This window comes from Leopardus geoffroyi, chromosome A3 (assembly GCF_018350155.1).
Source record: "Leopardus geoffroyi isolate Oge1 chromosome A3, O.geoffroyi_Oge1_pat1.0, whole genome shotgun sequence".
Lineage (NCBI taxonomy): Eukaryota > Metazoa > Chordata > Mammalia > Carnivora > Felidae > Leopardus > Leopardus geoffroyi.
Window position 1 is genome coordinate 105,116,416 of NC_059336.1, and position 19,132 is coordinate 105,135,547.

Here is a 19,132-nt window from a genome sequence, read left to right on the forward strand (position 1 = left end):
CGCGGTGCTTTCCTCCTGGGGTGGGGGGAAATTGACTACAACTCCCAGAGGGCAGCACGGCCGCAGCAGCGGGCACTTCAGTTCCCAGGAAGACCCGGGCCTTCGGGCGGAAGTGGCGGGACCCGAAGGCCTTGGAAGGCCGGAGTGGGCGTCGCGGGGGTTTGCACCGACTGACTCGTAATCGGCGCTCCTGCATCTGCCCACCTCCTCCGCACCCTGCTCCGGGTCGTCATGAAGGACTCGCTGGTGCTGCTGGCCCGCGTCCCGGCACACCCGGACTCCCGCTGCTGGTTCTTGGCCTGGAACCCCGCGGGAACCTTGCTGGCGTCGTGCGGTGGTGACCGTAGAGTCCGCATCTGGGGAACAGAAGGTCTGTCCCGGCCTCGCTGCGCGACCCTTGCTGCCGTGGGTTCCGCGTGCGCGTAGTGTGGGTGCCGGGCTTAGGGAGTGCGCAGCCTTTGGGGCAAGCCGACCCTGAATGGGGTTACAGGCTAAAGGGGAGGAGGGAGGGGCCGCCTTCAAGTTGGCCACTCTGGGAAAGACTTTTTGGGCAAAGGAGTCGGCAAGTATTGGAAGCAAAAACGTCAGTAGGCTGGAACTGTCGAGGGGATTGTGATAATTGCTGAGGCCGGAAAGGGAGAAGAGAAGGGTGGTAGGAATGTATCGTGCAGAGTAATTTGCGACACGGGTGAAGTTTAAATTTTATTCTGAGAGCATTTGGGAGCCATTGACAGTTTTAAATCAGGAAAGTGACTCCTCAGATTTGTTTTATAAGGATGCCTCCAAAGGAAGTAGAGGAAGTTACAGCTTTCTGAAAGCATGTTGTTAAATATGCCTGTTGAGCCCAGCATGGCTCCCGCACTAGCCCCTATTATCTAACGGCATTGATAGTGCTTCTGCACGTTCTAGTGCACCCAGCTCCAGAGACTGGCCTGTCCTCTGCTTTTAGGTGACAGCTGGATCTGCAAATCTGTCCTTTCCGAAGGCCACCAGCGCACTGTGCGGAAGGTGGCCTGGTCTCCCTGTGGCAATTACCTAGCCTCTGCCAGTTTCGATGCTACCACGTGCATTTGGAAAAAGAACCAGGACGACTTTGAGGTAACCAGGCTGGATGGGAGCAGGATTGTTGCCTTTTTGCTCCCTAGGGCTGTTTCGGGAACCTGAGCCAACCTGGACTAGCTGGGCTATACCCATGTGAAGAACCCCAGGGGTCTCGGCTCTTTGATTCTTGTCTCTCTTCCCTTTATCACAGTGTGTAACGACTCTGGAGGGCCATGAAAATGAGGTCAAGTCAGTGGCCTGGGCTCCTTCTGGCAACCTCCTTGCCACCTGCAGCCGAGATAAGAGTGTGTGGGTCTGGGAAGGTGAGTCTAGGTCCTTCCAGACGCAGTTGCAAGCCAGTGAACAGACTCTATATCCCTGACAGGGTCAGCTGGTGAGCTCCTTTTTTTTTCCGCCTCCCACAGTTGATGAAGAAGATGAGTATGAATGTGTCAGTGTCCTCAACTCTCATACACAGGATGTCAAGCATGTGGTTTGGCACCCAAGCCAAGAGGTAAGTGTGAGGTGAGCTATCTCGTTGGGAAGAAATTTTGGTGTGGAGTGTTATGCCCAGCCTTCCTTTCCTCTTCAGCCTCAACCTGGCTTTTATGGGGGTCTCTATCTGTGGCTAAAAGTATTTTTAATCCCTTTATAGAGACAGATCCCTGGGACTGTCCTAGCTGGGAGAGATCTTGGAAATAGGCACTTCCTGAGCCACAGAGACAAGTGCTGTGTTCCCTCTCTCCCCCACACCCCCAGCTGTTAGCCTCTGCCAGCTATGATGACACAGTGAAGCTCTACCGGGAGGAAGAGGATGATTGGGTATGCTATGCCACCCTTGAAGGCCATGAATCCACGGTGTGGAGCTTAGCCTTTGACCCCAGTGGCCAGCGCCTGGCGTCTTGCAGTGATGACCGTACTGTGCGTATCTGGCGCCAGTATCTACCAAACAACGAGCAAGGTGAGGGGCCAGAGAGCTAAAGGAGACTCCTTTATAGTCTACTAAGGGTCTGAGACATATCTATTAGATGAGTCACAGCAAATTGGGGTAGAAAGGGCATGTGCCACGAGAGGGCTCCCAAGTGAGTACTGGCAGAATCAGGGAAGACTGTGGAAGAGGAGCCATTTCATCTGAATTTGAAAGTGTACAGGATTTTAACACGAGGAATTTAGCATGAGAATTCTGGGTGAATACAGAACAACATGAGCAAAGGCATTGAAGGCGTAAAAGCCTAGATTTATGTCAGGAACCCCGATTCCTTTAGTTGGAGGATAGGGTGTAAAGGATTCTGGGAGAAATAAGGTGGGTTGGGTGGCTGGTTGGTGGCCTTAAAAGACAGGCCAACTAGTCAGACATAGTCCGTAGCAAAAAGTTTTTAAAAAACAGGACATTTCCTTCTCAGCATTCTGTAAAAACCCCTGTCTGGCCACAGTATGTAAGGCAGATCAGTAAGGATGGGGACAGAGGAACGCAAATGAGGTCTCAGATTGAAGGTGGGGGTAAGGGAGGGCAGACTAGGATCTCCTCCCCTGAGATGCCCGGGACACAGACATGTCTTAGGCTCAAGAGAAGTCTGTTGTGCAGGGGTGGCATGCAGCGGCTCTGACCCCAGCTGGAAATGTATCTGCACTTTGTCAGGCTTCCACTCCAGGACCATTTACGACGTTGCTTGGTAAGACCCCCATCCCCACATCCGCCCATTTGGAGAGATTTTAGAGAAGTCAAGACCCCGTGCGTCTCTCTACCACCTTTGAGAGTACATGGAAATGGAGAGCAGCCACTTTCATTTATTCAAATCGGGCAGACTATCTAGCTCAGAGCTGGCTGGCCTGAGGTTCACAGGAGCGGGGAACAGACTTACAGACCCAGGCGTGTACCCATGTTAACATCTAGGCTGTGAGGGCAGCACCAGCCTTGTGGTAGGGGTGGGTATGGGGGGTGGTCATGGCATCATACCATCCAGAAATATTTATTCTTGAAATTGGGACTCATGGCTGGGGTTTTTATGGTTGGTAACACTGACTCTACTCTTATGGAGTCTAGAAAAGCCATATGATTCATCTAGGAGAGTCCGTCAGAGGGCAGTTCTGGCCATAACTGTCTGTAGGAAAAAATCCTAAGCAATAAAAATAGTTGATGTGCATCTAAGATTTATTTATATTAGCAGACGTTTGGGAATAACGAAAGTGACCTTAAATAAAGTATGGTGAAGTTCAGTGACCTAGTACTGTTCAAAAAAATGGTTAAGAATAGCTCATGACCAGGGAAACTGCTTAGGCTAAGTGAAGAAAGTGCAGCTCAGAATCGTGGAGTTTTGGGGTTGACCGGGGAAACCCAGCCTAGATGGCAGCACTTGAATTCAGGGGGGACAGATTTGTGGCTGTGGTTAGTTAGGGAAGCTTTTCAATAACAGGCATTTAGCTGAGGCCTGCAGTTTGGGAAGAGCTGGCCAAGGACTGTAGAACCAATCTCTTGTGCCTAATTTGCCAGGGTGGGGATGGAGGAGCCACTTGCATACTCACTGATGCACCTGTTCCTCCCAGGTGTCAGCTGACAGGGGCCCTGGCCACAGCTTGTGGGGATGATGCCATCCGTGTGTTTGAGGAGGATCCCAGCTCAGATCCACAGCAGCCCACCTTCTCCCTGACAGCCCACTTGCCTCAGGCCCACTCCCAGGATGTCAATTGTGTGGCCTGGAACCCTAAGGAGCAGGGGCTCCTGGCCTCCTGCAGTGACGACGGAGAGGTGGCCTTCTGGAAGTACCAGCGACCAGAAGGCATCTGAGCTACCTTGACCTTGGAGAGCTACCTTGACCTTGGACAGAATCATGGCTTCCCAGAAAATGCCATAAGACTTTCCCAGCCCCAAGAGGACCTAGCAAAGCATCCTTGACCTTCGCTTAACTTGGCTCTCTTCCATTCACACTTGGGTAGAAGTACAGAGTCACAGAACTGCTCACTCTCCCCATCCTTTGACATGGGACCCTTGGTAAAGAGGTACAGAACATCCGGTGCATTGTGGTCATGCCACAGATCTTGCTTGCTTGAGGGCAGTGTTAAGTTTTGGGGGATGAATATAGTATTTATAATCACCTTATCTCTATGTAGAAAGGATGCCTCTTAGGCCTTTCAGAAATTGGAAGCTTTGTAGAAATAGGTCATCTGAGTCCCAAGTCCAATTTTATAAGGACATTCACAATTTAAAAGAATTCCATGGTGAGTCCTTTTCTGAAATTGGTCCTGCTTTCCTGATTTCTGGGTAATCCTTACAGATAAGACGTTCAAATCAAGGTTGAAGGAAACTTTTTAACATAGGCTGGTTTAGAGTAAGATACACTTCTGCTTTCCCTTAGAAACCCTCGTGTATCTTCTGTGCCATATGCTGTGGTGGCAACTGAAAATGCTGAAAAATAAATGAAGACATGAACACTAAAAGTTATTATTGGCTAGGCTGTACATTCTCAGTGGGGCTAAAAATTAGTTTCTGAAAACTTTAGCAAAAAAAAATCTAAGGGACCGTTTGTGACCCTCTAAAGGGCCACCAGTTATTAAATTTTCATGGTGGGGGCAAGTAGGAAAAAGATGGCTAATAAGGCTCATTAGAGGCATAATGAAAAAAGGTAGAGAATCACTCCATAGGCAATCAGTTCTTCAGTGTCACCCAAGTTGTCTTCTGCAAGTCACTTCCAAATGGGTTTTGACTTGAGGACCATCCTCAGAGCTACAGCCTTTGCCTGATTTTTTACACCACGAAAATTATCACCTTAGACTTTGAAAACACACCTGAGGCAACACCTAGCACAATAGCTCTCAGAGTGTGGTCCCAAGAGCCTTTCAGGAGATCTGAGAGGTCAGCTGTTGGCACCTTGGCAGGAATCAAGGCAGTGGCAGCCAATACCAGTGGTCATGGTCTTCAGCCGCCTTGCTCTCCTGGTAAAAAAAATACTGGTAACCTCACTTAGAAATATCCTGGATAGAACCAATAAAAAGTTTGTTAAATCTTGACCCCTAAGAATGAGCTAATATTCTGACAGTGGAAAGCTATTGATAAAGCCATTCTGTACACTGAAGGTGGTCTCGACAAAAAGTTGTACAGTTGAGTTACAAGCTGAATTAGGTCTTCATGGCATACCATTTTTACTTCAACTAGCAAATTGTTATTTAGAATTGGCTATTTGGCAGACATTTGCTGGGAAACAGATGGAATGAGACTTTCACTTCAAGGGAAACTGACAGTGTTGCCAGTGAAAAAATAGAGCTCTCAAGCAAAAATTAGACTTGTATTGCCACCATGAACTTGACATCTTCCCAACACTTAAGACTTTTCTGATGAGATTGGTGGTACTAACAGATGTGATTTGTATGATGAAACGGGTCATTTGGAAGATTTGCCTAAATCCATGAACCAACATTTTTCAAATGAGTAAGGCGCGATGTCACGAAATCATTCGTGGGTAAGAGATTCATTCAAAGCGGGTTTTAACAATAGAGGACAAAAAGTTTATTACCGATGAGGTTTCAGATTCCACATTGCCTTTAAAAAACTATCACTTGCAGGGGCGCCTGGGTGGCTCAGTCGGTTAAGCATCCGACTTCGGCTCAGGTCATGATCTCACGGTCCGTGAGTTCGAGCCCCGCGTCGGGCTCTGTGCTGACAGCTCAGAGCCTGGAGCCTGTTTCAGATTCTGTGTCTCCCTCTCTCTGACCCTCCCCTGTTCATGCTCTGTCTCCCTCTGTCTCAAAAATAAATAAAGGTTAAAAAAAATAAAAAATTAAAAAAAAAAAACAATCACTTGCAGAGTCTCGCTGTAGTATCTAGTAGCCGATCGCCTGAAAGGCTTGAAAAGCCCCTCCCTTTTCTGACTTTATGTCTGTATAAAATCAGCTTTATGTCATTTCACTTCAACTCAAAACAATATACAAAATTGTAGAAAGAGCTATGAGAATGTCTTCCATTAAACCAGACATTAAAGATCTGTAGGGGCGCCTCGGTGGCTGTCAGTTAAGCATCTGTCCAACTCTTGATTTTGGTTCAGGTCATGATTTCACGGTTCGTGGGATTGAGCACCCCCCACCCCCCACACACACTGCGCTCTGCACGGACACAGAGCCAGCTTGAGATTCCCTCTCTTCCTCTCTGTCCCTCTCCCACTTGCATTCTCTCAAAATAAAAAAAAATAAAAATAATTGTAGAAGTGTAAAATGCAGTCTTCTCCCTGGATTTGTTTTGGAAGGTATTTTTCATAAAAAATGATTTTTAAATGCATTAAGTTTTGTTTTAATCTTTAGTAAAGGTCGATAGATGATAAAATTTCTTTGGGGTTCTTAATTTTTTGTAGTGTAAAAGGGGTCCTAAAGTCATATTATTTGAAAACTACTGGTTTAGAGAAACTGAAAATTATCTCTAATTTTATGCACATTTATTCCTAAAGAACAGAAGGCAAGAATTTGAAGAGGAAAATTTGTAAATCTAAGATCACATAATTGCTTTACCAAGACTGGGCCCTACCGAGCTGGTGCATTTTAATCCCCTTTTTCTGCTACTGCCTCCTTAAGGGAGGGAAAACTGCAGATCGTGAGAGACTAACATTCAGTGTTAGTTCCCACAGTAGTGCTGATATCTGGGTAACAACTGAGGTAGTAGACAAGGGCATAAATCTGACCAAAGAGAAGCTATCTCACATTGATCCCTCCCTCACACTGACTAAAATGGCTGTGGGTGACAGCCCACCTAAGCAGTAGCCTTATCCTCTAGAGGTATTCATTATAAGCAAGTTCAATGGCTAAAAAAAAAAACATCTTTTTGGCCAAGGGCCTTAGGTAGACAAAAGAAACATTTCTTTGGAAACACTGCAAAGACCAGTGGTTTCTCCAAGTTATTTTATTAGAATGTTTGACAAAAGGAACTACACAGAACATGGCTAAAAATGCTGTACACAGTTTATGCTTGACAGTTACGGGACACCTGCAGACACTGGATCCCAAGTCTAGATGGCAAGGTAACAAGAGGGCAAAGTAGCGGAGGGGGGCCGGGACAGTACCTGCACTGACTGGCCAGACCTCACACGAACAGATGCGGTCCCCACAGGACTGTACATCTTCCTGATTCAGGTGCAACTCTTCTCTCCTCTTTGCAAGAGTTAAGTGCCTCTGGACTCAGTCTGAATCACTGTCTGTCTCCGCTTCTTTCACATCCACGCTGAATTTGTATTCCTGGTCACATCCCATGTAAGCGTCACTCATGAAATACAGAGTGTAGTTGTGGGCGCCAGTGGCTGGGGCCACAAAGTCAAGCTTCACCTACAGAGAGCAGAAGAAATCCAGGTGAGCATGAATGCAGTGGGGGAAGAATTCTCACCCTGACCCCAGCTCAGAACAAATGCCAGGGCCAGCACACTCACCTTGGCCTTCTGCTGCAAGGTCAGCCTCTTGATGGAGATGAGGCTATTGGACTTGGCATCGCCGATCACCACCCACCAGCCCTCTTCACGTTTCTGCAGTGACCAAAAGCCAAGAATTTCGGCATGTAAAACTTGACGGCCATGAGACCATAGGAATGATTATAAAAGCAGGAAAAAAAAGCCCAGACAGAAAGCTTTCTAAAATTTCCTCAATTTGTTATAACTAAGATTTCAAAACTATCGAAAGGTATCTCAAATGAACTCCACTTTTAAGTAGCAAATGAACTCATTGTGGGTTCTGGCTCATTTCCTTATTTGTTCCAGAACGTCTTCTCCCATTCAGTCCTTGTCACTGAATCCAAGATTCCACTATTAGAGATCTATCTAGCCTTTGTGGCCAGGCAGCTGAGTTCTCAGAGATCCTTTTTAAGTAAACACATATGCCAGATAAGCAAAACATGTTAACATGGAGATAAGCTGCCGACAGAGAGGATCCAAAGCAGGCCTTGCCTCTATCGAAAGCCTCTCTGCTGGCCATTCCTGTCAGAAAGCCCAGGTGTTCCTTTAAAGCACTTTCCCCAGAGCCTATTAAACAACTAGTTTGTAAAATAAAACATTACAACGTATCTGGTTTCTGCTTTCAGTCTTCAATTACTCTCTCATATAAGGAATCAGACTTTTTTTTCTGGTGGTAAAGAACCAAGTAACTGGAAGCAGAGTGGGGGGTAGTGAGAGAGGAGAGAGAAGAAACACGGACTGGAAAAACCCAACTATCCCAGAGCCATTTAAAAACAAATGCATCTTAACAGTCATAGAGAATGACATTATAGAAGTGATGTCTTTAACAATGATCAGTCACCTACTAAATTGTTTTAAAGCAAAAAACAATCAACAAAACCACCCATGGCCCCAAGATTAATTCTTAGCTTTGTGTCTTGTCATTACTCTAAATTTCCCTTCCCCAGTGACAATGCACCCTTGAACTCTGTACTCTAGCCAATGGCTAAGGCCTCCAGAAGACACCTCATACCACTACTTAAAAACGGAGTTGGAGATTCCTTTTGACCATTTAAAAATCTTAGTTATATCAAACTGTCTTTCACAGGGACATTTCAAAAAGCTTTCTATTGGGTTTTTGTTTTTGTCCAGCTATGAAAACACACCTGTGGAAAGAGAGGTGCTATCACAGGGCCTGTGACCTCCTCCTCTCGCTCCAGCTGCACCAGCACCACAACTGGCCCGCCACTGTGGGAGAAGAGCAGGGCAGCACGTCAGCAACGTGGCAGTGGGGTCAGAGCGCACTGTCATGTTGTGCCCAGCAGAGACCCTGGGGCAGGGCACCTGGCTGACCATGGCTCACCTGCGGATGCTGTCCTTATCCACCACTTCATAAGACAGCTCAATATTAGGGTAGCGGTTGCAGAAACGGGCCACGTCCGCGATCTGGCTGTCAGACAGCTGAAGCAACGCATTTCGTTCTTCATCTTCCATCTCCATGATGTCAAAAACACTCTCCACTCCCTGCAGTGCGTATTCAGAGGTCAGGGAAGGAGAACGCATACTAATGGCAAATGAAACCTGGCTCCAAACAACTGCTGGTTCAACTCCTGTGCTATCAGATCTAAATACACGATTTCAGAAAGAACACAGCCCACAATTGTCCAATCGTCAGGCTCCCTAGTACCTCAATACGTAACACCCTCAGGGGAACCAGAACTAGAACCTCCCCCCCCCCCCCCCGTACTGTGACTCCCCTCCCACAACCGCCACAAGTCCCCTCCTTCCCCTAGAAACTTGGCTCAGCCACCCAATAATCCGGGTCCAGATTCAGCTCACCTTGTCTGTACAACGTTTAATATGCTCTGAGGTGAAGTGTGGCAGCTGTTTCAGGTATGAGTCCTTGGACCACATGGCTTGGGTGACCATCTGGGCCAGCTCCATAGCTGCCAGAGCAGGGCTAAGCCACCCATTGCTGGAAAGGACATCCACACAGGCCTGGATGAGCCGGATTGCCTGAACCGAGACAGGAGTGCAGGACAAGGTAGGGTTGGAACCACTACTTCACAGGCCACCACTGGCCCCTCCACTCCACACCCGCACCCGCACTATACCTTGCTAAGAATTTCCTCAGTATCTGACTGCAGCTCGGCACTCAGCTGCATGCGGGACAGGTGAGCTTGCAGAAGCAGGTTGGTCTTGACATGTGGGTCATTGAACTTAGGATTATTCAGCTTATGGGGGACCTTCTGAGCCAACTGGAGAGTGGAAGAAAAATAGCTGGTGATGAACAGGTGACCCTGCCTGAGAACAGCTCTCAGGCCCAAAGTACCACCTGCCCCAAGCTCACAACCCTTCAAAACAGAAGTGTGGGTGATGTGTTAGGATCTTCCTGTGGTGACAAGGATAACATGTGCTCTGGGCACACAGGCCAAGTTTCAACTCTAAAGATGTCCTCCTGAATCCAAGATGCCCTCACCTGCCGCAGGAGGTTATCTTCATGGTGCCGGATGGGAATGTTCTCGTACTCCGCCGCATTGGAGATGATTTCAATGAGCCCTCGCACCTTGGTCTTGGCATTCAGGGACATGCTGAAGAGCTCTGACAGCCAAAGAGAAGGAGAAGCGGGAGGAGTCAAACGCAGGTAGAAAAGGAGCAGGCAGGAGAGTTAACTGGGTTACTCCTCCCGACCCTATGATACATCCCTGGAATGTGCTTCCAGGGCACTGGAAGCCCTGTGCTCTCTCATCCCAGGGGGCTGCAGACCCCTGCATAAGGCTTCCTTAGCTTGGGCTCCCCCGACACAGCCCCTGCCGGCCCCTCACCAATGGTGGTGTAGTTGATGTAATAGTAAGCAGCGATCATGCCCAGGTTCAGAGGTGCCACATCCATTTCATCCTCAATGCTGATGCACTTGGACTGCTCTAAGTCACTCAGGGTCTGCTCCACAAGCTCGGACAAGTGGTCAGACAGGTGACGATGGGAGATCCCTGCAAAGGTGAGAGAGAAGTGGGGAGTCACAGGGAGACTGGCCAGCAAGGTCTATGAGCCACAAAAGGATACCGTGCTCCAAAGTCCACTGACCCTGCAGGTTGTAATAATTGGGGTTCTGTGTCATGCGGCGGTACAGAAAGGTCCAGGTGAGGTAGTCCACAGCATCCTGCTTGTTCTCAATGGTCTTGGTGACAATCTCAGCATTAAAATGGTCATGCATACAGTGGTCCAGGTGGGACTCTACTGGCAAGGGCTCATATAAGAACTTTTTGAAGAAATCCTACAGGTTGGAAAAGGACAGACAGTAATACTCAATGACAACATGGTCACAATGAAGGGCCAAGGGCAAATCAACAGGGAACGGCCCTTGTGTGACAGACAGAGCTAATACAATAATGGAAGAAATCAGTTGCAGAGACAAGGTGAACTAGGTCTGGACCTGGAATGCTGGATGTGTGTGTCCGTTCCCACTGGCATCACTGGGTATTTTTATGGTGGGAACAGGGATACAGCAAGTCACACAGGCCTAACAGTACATGAGAAACCACCCAGAAGGTGAAAACCTTGACACATGGGAGTCCACAGCAGTAGCAAAAACAAAGGGCTACAAAATTCCACGTGGCTAAGAGGTTTATTACCAAAGCAATGTGGAAAATTAAAAAAAAAAAAAACAAATAAAAAACAGAAGTTGACAGAAAAACTGTAAACAATGAAAGGCATCTATTAAAGAATCTACTCTGAGGCCCAGGATCTCAAGAGAGTGCACAAGGCCAGGACTGACCTTTTTGGAGCCCTGGCACATGATAACACAGCGCCCCTCATCATCCTGCAAAGGGCGGTTGGCATGGCCCACCATCTGAAGCACGTCGTAGATAGGGTAATCCACATACCTGGTGACAGAGAGAAGAAGGCAGGCAAAAGGTCCATCACCACAGAGGCCATACTCAGGAGGCTAAGACTACCTCAATGTCAAAGAATAAAATGTAAATATGGGACACAGTGGCAAATTACAGCTGACTTCTGTATTTACGACTTCTTGTGCTCAGGTACTAGCTTCACTTGTTTAGAGATCATTACAGTTTTCAAGTTTAAGAGCTGGGACTCTGCTGCTCAAGGTCCTTGAACCAAAGCTACCAACCCATCGAGTGCCAAAAGCAAGTGACTCCCTGTTAAAGGATCAAATATGTAAGTCAAGCTCCCCAAAGAGGTGTATACTTCAAGAATTCTCAAGTCACCAGACTTAAATCCATACCTAGACGCAGTTTTAGGCATTAAAAATAAGCCCATAAATAACAGTCACTTAAAAAAAAAGTCTACATTTTGAGAAAAAAAATTAAGAGTTAAATCATTCAATTTTGTTCGGAGAAAAATGGATCCTTCTACATCTCGTCACCACAAAGGTATGTGACTTGGACCATATCACCTTCCCAGTCTATAAAATACACGAGTTAACTATCTAATCTCCAGCTCAAACTTCCTGGTTCTCTAACTTGCTGAAATGAGAGGAAGATCATAAAAGCAAATGTGAACCTAGGTCCTAAGACTAAAAAAACTCTCTGACACCTGGCTGTGGGGGAACCTCAGCTGACTGTTTAGTTCCCTAACACTTCTTTTTCGTAATAGCTAATTTCCAGGTCTTCAGATGTTATGTTCATTTTAGGAGGAAGGTTCCCGTTAATGCACAGCACAGCTAGACTCACGCATGAATCTTGCCATTGTAGTACTGGGTGTCCATGATGATCACCAGGTGGGCGGCCACATTCATGCCCCAGCAGAGACTCCGGGAAGCTACCACCACCTGGATAGCCCCTGGATAGTAGAGAGAAGAAGACTGAGTGCAGCTCACTGGGAGCCTCCTTCTGTGCAGATAGGGGCTTATCCTGTGCTAAGTTTCAGAACTCAGAGCAAAGCGTGCTGGGAAATGAGCCCTAATAATGGCTAAGGGTTAACACAGTACTAGAAAAGGGAGCTCTATGCTGCTGTTGCCCTGCTTGGGGGCCTATCCTAGAGGAAACAAGGTAATCTTGGAACCGAATCCGAAGCCCAGAGAAAGCCAGGCTTAGCCATCTGCCTGACACGCTGGCCTTGTTGACTGGAAAATGCTAACACCAACTCATTAATAGGCTGGCTCGGTACACGGCAGCAAAACTGAGCTGAGTGTACATCAAACCAAATAGATTCAAGGGCCAAAGAATGCCAGTAAGTGGTTCTGGCAGGAGCAACTCCATTGCAGCTCCAACAAAGAATGTCAAAGTGACAATACTCTACGTGAAATGCCAGAGGTCAACAAGGGACAGTGGCACACAGGCCACCCAAGGGAGACTCTACCGTTTACTACATCTCTAAGGTCTAACAACCTTGGCGAATCTGGTATCCATAGAAAACCAGGTCTACTGGTCAAAGGTCTAGAAAACCAGGTTCTGAAGTAATACGACCGTATGTGCCTGTTTTCTCAGCTAGCCAGTAGGGATAATATCCTACCTATACCACAAGGTTACTGGGAAAATCAAATGAGATATACGTAAAACGATCAGAAAAGTATTTTGAAGGTGGTTAAGTGTGCAGTAGGGAAGTATGACCCACATCCTAAAGTTTCGTTCCTACCACCTGTAACACTCCCAGATACAATCTCCCTCTAGGCCACAGCACTTTTTTTCACCTGAGCTGAAGAGCTGTTCTACCAGGCGTCGCTCCATGGGGCTGAGCCCCTCGTGCAGGTAGCCCACTCCATTTAACAGTGTTTCCTTAAGCGTGCTGTCACTTAGTTTCTCCAGGTACGGGATCAGATCCTTCTCCGTGCAGTGCAAAAACCTAGGCAGCACGGGCACTGATTTAGCTCAGAGCAGTTCCAATCCCTTGCAAGACCCTTCCAACTGTGCGGTTGCCCAGCCCCTGGCCCCAATGGGGCTAACCCCCACCCTCATAAACAGAACACTCTTCAGGATCAGCCAACCTCACTGACCCAACTTCCCCCTCTCCCCCACGCCCGCCATCCCACCTCTGCCGCTGGATATCTGCTGCACACGTGGTGAGAATGTCAATTGCAGTGAGGCGGGTCTGCTTTCGAGACGGAACAAAAACAATGACAGGCTTCTTGGGAGAGTGTTTGGTGATAGCATGGTACACGGGCTTGGCCATGGAGAGCAGGCGAGTTTGTGTATGGCTAATGTTGAAGCCCTGGAGACCGAGGAAAACGAAAAGACAGAAGTTACAATACCTGGTACTTCAACAAGAGGCCACGCAGGAACGGGGAGAGCGGGCCCTACCTGGATGTGCAGCTCCAAGGGCACAGGGCGCACGTTAGGGTGGAAGTTGAAAGTCGAGGTGGCACTGCACCCCAGCCAGTGGGCCACATCCTTGGCATTCGAAAGCGAAGAGCTAAGTGCCACAATGCGAATGGGTCGCTCAATCTGGGAGGAGATGTAGCGCATCCGGGAGCAGATCACTTCTAAGACAGGCTGGGATAGAGGCGGGGAGTCACTAGGGGCCCAGGCTCTTTCCCCATCCTCCACCCTGACTTAGGCTTTCTGTCTAGTTCAACCACCTCAAAACCATCACCTAACTCTTCCTTCTAATTAGGGCTCTCCAATCTTTGGTTCTACCTCCTCCATAGCAGCCAATCTTCACTAAGCAATGCTATTTTCCAAGAGTACTACAAAAAAGGCTCACAACGTCCTTTTGGAATAGGGTGACAAGCAGAATCCTCCTGGGAGAAGCACCTAGTCTATGGCCTCAGACCCAAACCTAACTCCCCAAAGCTAAGGACACTCAGCCAATCGCAGCCCCTCCAGTGTGCAAGGTTAAGCCATACCCCATTCTCGCCCCCGATAAGGTGGACTTCATCCACCACGAAGAGGTTGATGTTTTGGACATTCTTGCGCTGCTTCCACCGCCGAGAAAGAATGTCCCACTTCTCAGGGGTGCTGATGATGATATTGCCCTTGCCCAGAAGCTTCAGGTCCGTGCTAGTCTCCCCCGTCAGGAGCACCACCTTCTTGTTGAGCCTGTCCTGGAACTTCTCATACCAGTCCATGTAAACCTGGCACGCAGGGAGAGGAAGGGCAGCAAACATCAGGCCATGACAGGCATCGTTTCATTTGTAATGAGAATTGCCTGAGAAGCCAAACAGAGAGACCTGATGGTCTGTAGGTCTCAAGCTACCTTATAATCCCACACTGACCTTTAAGAGTATTTTTCTTTAGGACACAAACTGGGGACATGAACAAAAGAAAGCAAAGGGTCTCGCCCCAATTAACCCTGCAAATTTCAAGGGCTTAGAAAATCTTGATCTGGACTCAGATAAAAATAGCTTCCGGGAAAATTCACACGTGACACAGCAGCACGCCACATACCTGCTCTGCCAGAGCCTCCATGGGAGTGATATAGACACAGCGTCCCTCTGAGTTCTGCAGCAGCATCCGCAGGATGGCAAATTCCGCACAGATGGTCTTGCCGCTGCCCGTGGGGGCCCCCACGAACACATTGTCATCACTGTTGTAGACGGTGTTGAACACTGGAAGCCGGCAGAGCAGCAGTGGGAACATCAAAGAGAAAAGACACTCAGACCACTCCTCAGAACAGAGGACACCCGGAGAAACTCAGCCAGTTGACTGCCAAGTGCCGACAACGAAGGGAGAGGCATTAGGGCCTCTGATTGCAGCCAGCCTACTACACTACACCTCTCCCCTCATGCTCTCCCTCTCACACACAAGCAACAGGCGAAGAGCCCAAGACCAAGAAGTCCAGTAGCAGGGAGATCTGCAAGATGGCAGAGAAAGTAGACCAAGTATCCGGTGCTTCTCTGCCAGTCCTCTCAGGGACCAGGATACGGAACAAAAAGGAACTGGCTACCATCATCTGGCTACCCTCTGACACTCTCCTTGAAAGAAGGTAAAGCCTCAGTCCTGGCATCAAGACTGGTTAAAGTCAGTTGGGGGGGCACCTGGGTTGTTCAGTCGGTTAAGTGTCCAACTTCGGCTCAGGTCATGATCTCACGGTTCGTGAGTTCAGGCCCCTGCATCAGGCTCTGTGCTGACAGCTCAGAGCCTGGAGTCTGCTTCGGATTCTGTGTCTCCCTCTCTCTCTGTCCCTCCCCCGCTCACGCTGTCTCTTAAAAATAAACATTAAAAAAAAAAAAAAAAAAGATTGGTTAAAGTCCAAGTTCTGTTTATTAAATGATTCTGTTGGGGTGCCTCTCTCTGCCTAGCTTCCTCATCTGTAAAGCAAGACACTAATAATAGTATCACAAGTAGTAAATCCCCCATAGGATCAGTGAGAGGAATAAAAGAGAAAATAACCAGATGTACTCAGCCAAAGTACTTAGGAAACAGGACATGCCCTGTGAACATGCCTGTTATTTAAAATGACAGACGGGGGGGCGCCTGGGTGGCTCAGTCGGTTAAGCATCCGATTTCAGCTCAGGTCACGATCTCGCGGTCCGTGGGTTCGAGCCCCGCGTCAGGCTCTGGGCTGATGGCTCAGAGCCTGGAGCCTGCTTCCGATTCTGTGTCTCCCTCTCTCTCTGCCCCTCCCCTGTTCATGCTCTGTCTCTCTCTGTCCCAAAAATAAATAAACGTTAAAAAAAAATTTTTTTTAAATGACAGACAGGGGAGTGCCTGGGTGGCTCAGTCAGTTGAGCATTCATTCGACTCTGCTTTATCTCAGGTCATGATCTCTCAGTCTGTGGGTTCGAGCTCTGTGTCAGAGTCTGCGCTGACAGTGCAGAGCCTAGTTAGGACTCTCTCTCTCTCTCCCTCTCTGCCCCTCCCCTGTGTGCGCTCTCTCAAAATAAAAATAAACTTAAAATAATGCATTAAAAAAAAATGAAGGGAAAGGAGGCTTCAGTCAACACTGCACATGCTGCACACAGGAGCAACAGGAGCACAGACCCAGCGTCCTGAGCCTGAGAAACAACAATGCATCATAATACGACCTTGTTCTGACCCTCCTCAATGAGCCAGGCAAATAAGCAAAGGAAATCTAAGAGTAACCAAGGACTGAGAAAGGAAGAAGGCCTAGTGTGCTCCAACAGTTGCCACTGATGAGCTCCCACACCTACCCGAGCGCCCTACGTCCCTTCTTGCCACTGAACATATCTGTCTCTACGGAACCTTTAAGGTCCTCCAGAGGAATGAACCGCGTGGGGATGGAAACACCTACCTTGGGTCTGGATGGGGTTGAAGAAAGGAAATTTATCCTGGTAAAGGCTCTCAAAAGCACTGTTTCTCAGGGCAGACACGGGCAAAGGCTGCAGGTCCAGAAGCTCGGTTGGAGGTGGGTACTTCTCCGGTAGGATCAGGTGCCGGAAGGAGACAGGCAGCTGGGTCTCACAAGCTGCCAGAACAGAAACGGGAGAGGTCATAAGCACTCCTCTCTTTACCTAATGACCCCTCAGAGCCCCTCCATGCACACTGAAAACCCCAAAGCAGCAGCAGATAGTTATCACTCTGACCCCACGAAGTCCAGTCCAGCACAAAGTGAAAGACACTCTTGATTCCCCCAGAAGACCTGTCCCTATGGGACCATACAGAGACACACTCACAGAGCCAGCGGTCAGACACCACTCGGATGAAGTACTGAGGGGGCAGCGGTTCAAAGACAGGAACGAAAAACGTAATGAGGTGCTCATCCTGAGCATACTTGGCCTTGAGTAGAAAATACTCATGGTGGAGTATCACCTCACTGTCTACATCCTCCACCAGAATCCAGAATGCCTCTGACGAACCATGGACCTGTCAACACAAGCACAAGTAAAAGGAACACAAGCCAGCGTGGACTTGCACCTCCAATCCAGCTCTCCTCAGGGGCATTCGCGAGTAGTCCCTCCACCAAGCAAAGCCTCACCTTTTCATCCCACTGGAAATCCGGCGTGATGGTCAGCTCCACTTTTAGGGTGGAGCGTGTGATAGGTTGCAAGTGCACCGACAATTCCAACTTGGGGAAGAGGTGGACGTACTTGTGGATGGTCTTCCCCATCTTCGGCATGCGGATAAGCTCCCCTAGAAGGACAGGAGGGTACGGGGGCTGCAGCCCAGCCTTCCAAGCACAGCTGCAAACCGGGCCTTGTGGGCAAGTGGCAGAGTCCGCTCTGGCGGGCAGACTCCTCCTCCCTCCACTCTCAGTGCAGTCCAGAGGAGTCAAAGTCCCGGGACCAAGAGCTAGCCACATTACTTCAGCAGAATAGGAGAAGTGAACACAGGACAGTAGGGCACCGGGCCCCGGAGATGGAAAGCAAGAAGGCTTAGAAAGATTTCTGAGCAGTAAGGACAAGGAGGATAGCTCCCCACATACCTATCTCATTATGATTCAGGTCATACAGACGCTCGAAGGGGAAGTTTTTCTTCTCAATCTTCTTCACTACCTCCTCAGGGAGTTTCCGGAACTGGCGCAGAGGACACATGGACTGCCACCTAGCCAGGAAGGAAACATTAACTGTCAGTCCCCTGTGAAACAAACTGCCTTTGTCATGGCTTTCAATTAGCTGTGACCACACAAAACAGTCATTAAAGGAAGGCATCTGGAACTGTACCAGCAGTGAGACTTGAAAGCCATCACTCATCACCACTCTCCTCCCACCCCCAGGCTCCACCTCAAAGGGCCCTCCCTCTTCTCAACTTTTAGCCAAGTTCAAGTCCCATTTCATGAGTGAGGACCAGAGATAAGAGCACTCCCAGGCTTCCCCACGACATCCTCAGCCTGGGGACCTTAACTCATGGTGACCAGCTCCCAGCCTAGTAGGTCCTTACATGCGCTTGTCAATCATCTTGCAGAGGTTCAGTGTCTTGTCTGTAAGCTGCGCCCAACCTCGATTCAGGACAATTTCAAAGATGGCACGCATCAACCTGCCAGCCGACTGGGAAAGATAAAGCATTCCCTCTGTTAAGTCCCCACCACCCCCAACCTAATGAAGCCACTCGACACATGGCTTAATTACCTCAAGCTCTGATGCAATCGGTCACACTTCTCAAAAATAAAGTCCTCTGTAATTACTCCCCCACCCTTTTTAAAGACTTTTTTAAAGTTTATTTATTTATTTCGAGAAAGAGGGAGAGCAGGGGAGGGGCAGAGAGAGAGAAAGAATCCCCATCTGTACTGTCAGCACAGAGCCCAACGCGGGGCTCAAACTCACGAACTCATGAGATCATGACCTAAGCCAAAATCAAGACTGAGATGCTTAACCGACTGGGCCACCCAGGCGCCCCTGCCTTTCCCCTTTTAGGTAGCTGATGTTTGCTGAATGCAGAATAGTTAGAAAAGGGCAGCTCGAGCTTACTGTACAACATCTTAACCTAATATCCATTGCAATTTTAAGGTTCGGCTCATTTAGCACTCAGGGTTCTAGCAAAAGCAAGGATGCTAATGACTTGCCCTCAAAGGTAAAGACGAACTGTAGCTAATAGAACCTTTTGCCATTTCTGGATTTACAGATAAGCCTAGCCGTAGTGGAAAGTCACTCTCTGTAGGGAAGCAGACATTATGTCTTGTGGCTCTCCCTATGGAACCTGCCCAGCACTCTCTCTTAAGGCCCTACCTCTCCTCACGCTCCAGATCAGCGACACAGAGTGGCTATGCCATATGCACATAATCAACAAGCCAACTAGAACAAAACTTGGCCTTCTCCCCTCCTCACTAGCGTCAGCCTGTTTTTTCCAAGACACACAATAGCACAAGGGACTGGAACTGTTTAGGCCTCTTCTCCT

The 19,132-nt window shown here is 48.5% G+C and overlaps 2 protein-coding genes across 2 annotated transcripts in view; one reads left to right on the forward strand and one right to left on the reverse strand.

Annotated features, from left to right (window-relative positions):
• Positions 1-42: 42 nt before the first annotated feature.
• On the forward strand, positions 43-5,046 carry CIAO1 (cytosolic iron-sulfur assembly component 1). The gene is made up of 7 exons (XM_045446990.1): positions 43-370; positions 950-1,098; positions 1,253-1,364; positions 1,467-1,555; positions 1,801-2,002; positions 2,627-2,714; positions 3,586-5,046. Exons 1-7 carry the CDS (start codon positions 232-234, stop codon positions 3,824-3,826), a joined length of 1,020 nt encoding a protein of 339 aa, XP_045302946.1. The 5' UTR covers positions 43-231; the 3' UTR covers positions 3,827-5,046.
• Positions 5,047-6,904: 1,858 nt separating this feature from the next.
• The window catches only part of SNRNP200 (small nuclear ribonucleoprotein U5 subunit 200), a 28,751-nt gene continuing 16,523 nt past the window's right edge, over positions 6,905-19,132 (reverse strand). The window contains exons 25-45 of the mRNA XM_045446988.1: positions 18,179-18,285; positions 17,724-17,842; positions 17,277-17,431; positions 16,975-17,164; positions 16,593-16,766; positions 14,786-14,946; positions 14,245-14,472; positions 13,700-13,891; positions 13,432-13,610; positions 13,093-13,244; positions 12,134-12,242; positions 11,215-11,323; positions 10,524-10,713; positions 10,265-10,429; positions 9,919-10,040; positions 9,554-9,697; positions 9,279-9,455; positions 8,803-8,963; positions 8,606-8,687; positions 7,443-7,535; positions 6,905-7,341 (exon numbers count right to left, since the gene is read on the reverse strand). Of these exons, the coding sequence (XP_045302944.1) occupies positions 7,198-7,341; positions 7,443-7,535; positions 8,606-8,687; positions 8,803-8,963; positions 9,279-9,455; positions 9,554-9,697; positions 9,919-10,040; positions 10,265-10,429; positions 10,524-10,713; positions 11,215-11,323; positions 12,134-12,242; positions 13,093-13,244; positions 13,432-13,610; positions 13,700-13,891; positions 14,245-14,472; positions 14,786-14,946; positions 16,593-16,766; positions 16,975-17,164; positions 17,277-17,431; positions 17,724-17,842; positions 18,179-18,285 (3,153 nt within the window). The 3' untranslated portion in view covers positions 6,905-7,197. The remainder of the gene's footprint in view (positions 7,342-7,442; positions 7,536-8,605; positions 8,688-8,802; positions 8,964-9,278; positions 9,456-9,553; positions 9,698-9,918; positions 10,041-10,264; positions 10,430-10,523; positions 10,714-11,214; positions 11,324-12,133; positions 12,243-13,092; positions 13,245-13,431; positions 13,611-13,699; positions 13,892-14,244; positions 14,473-14,785; positions 14,947-16,592; positions 16,767-16,974; positions 17,165-17,276; positions 17,432-17,723; positions 17,843-18,178; positions 18,286-19,132) is intronic.

What these genes read in the sequence shown, in the direction of transcription:
- CIAO1 (XM_045446990.1), top strand. Translation starts at nt 232, where the DNA reads ATGAAGGACTCGCTGGTGCTGCTGGCCCGCGTCCCGGCACACCCGGAC. An exon ending in CCGCATCTGGGGAACAGAAG is followed by an intron (nt 371 to 949) that starts GTCTGTCCCGGC and finishes CTCTGCTTTTAG; the next exon opens with GTGACAGCTGGATCTGCAAA. An exon ending in TTTGGCACCCAAGCCAAGAG is followed by an intron (nt 1,556 to 1,800) that starts GTAAGTGTGAGG and finishes CCACACCCCCAG; the next exon opens with CTGTTAGCCTCTGCCAGCTA.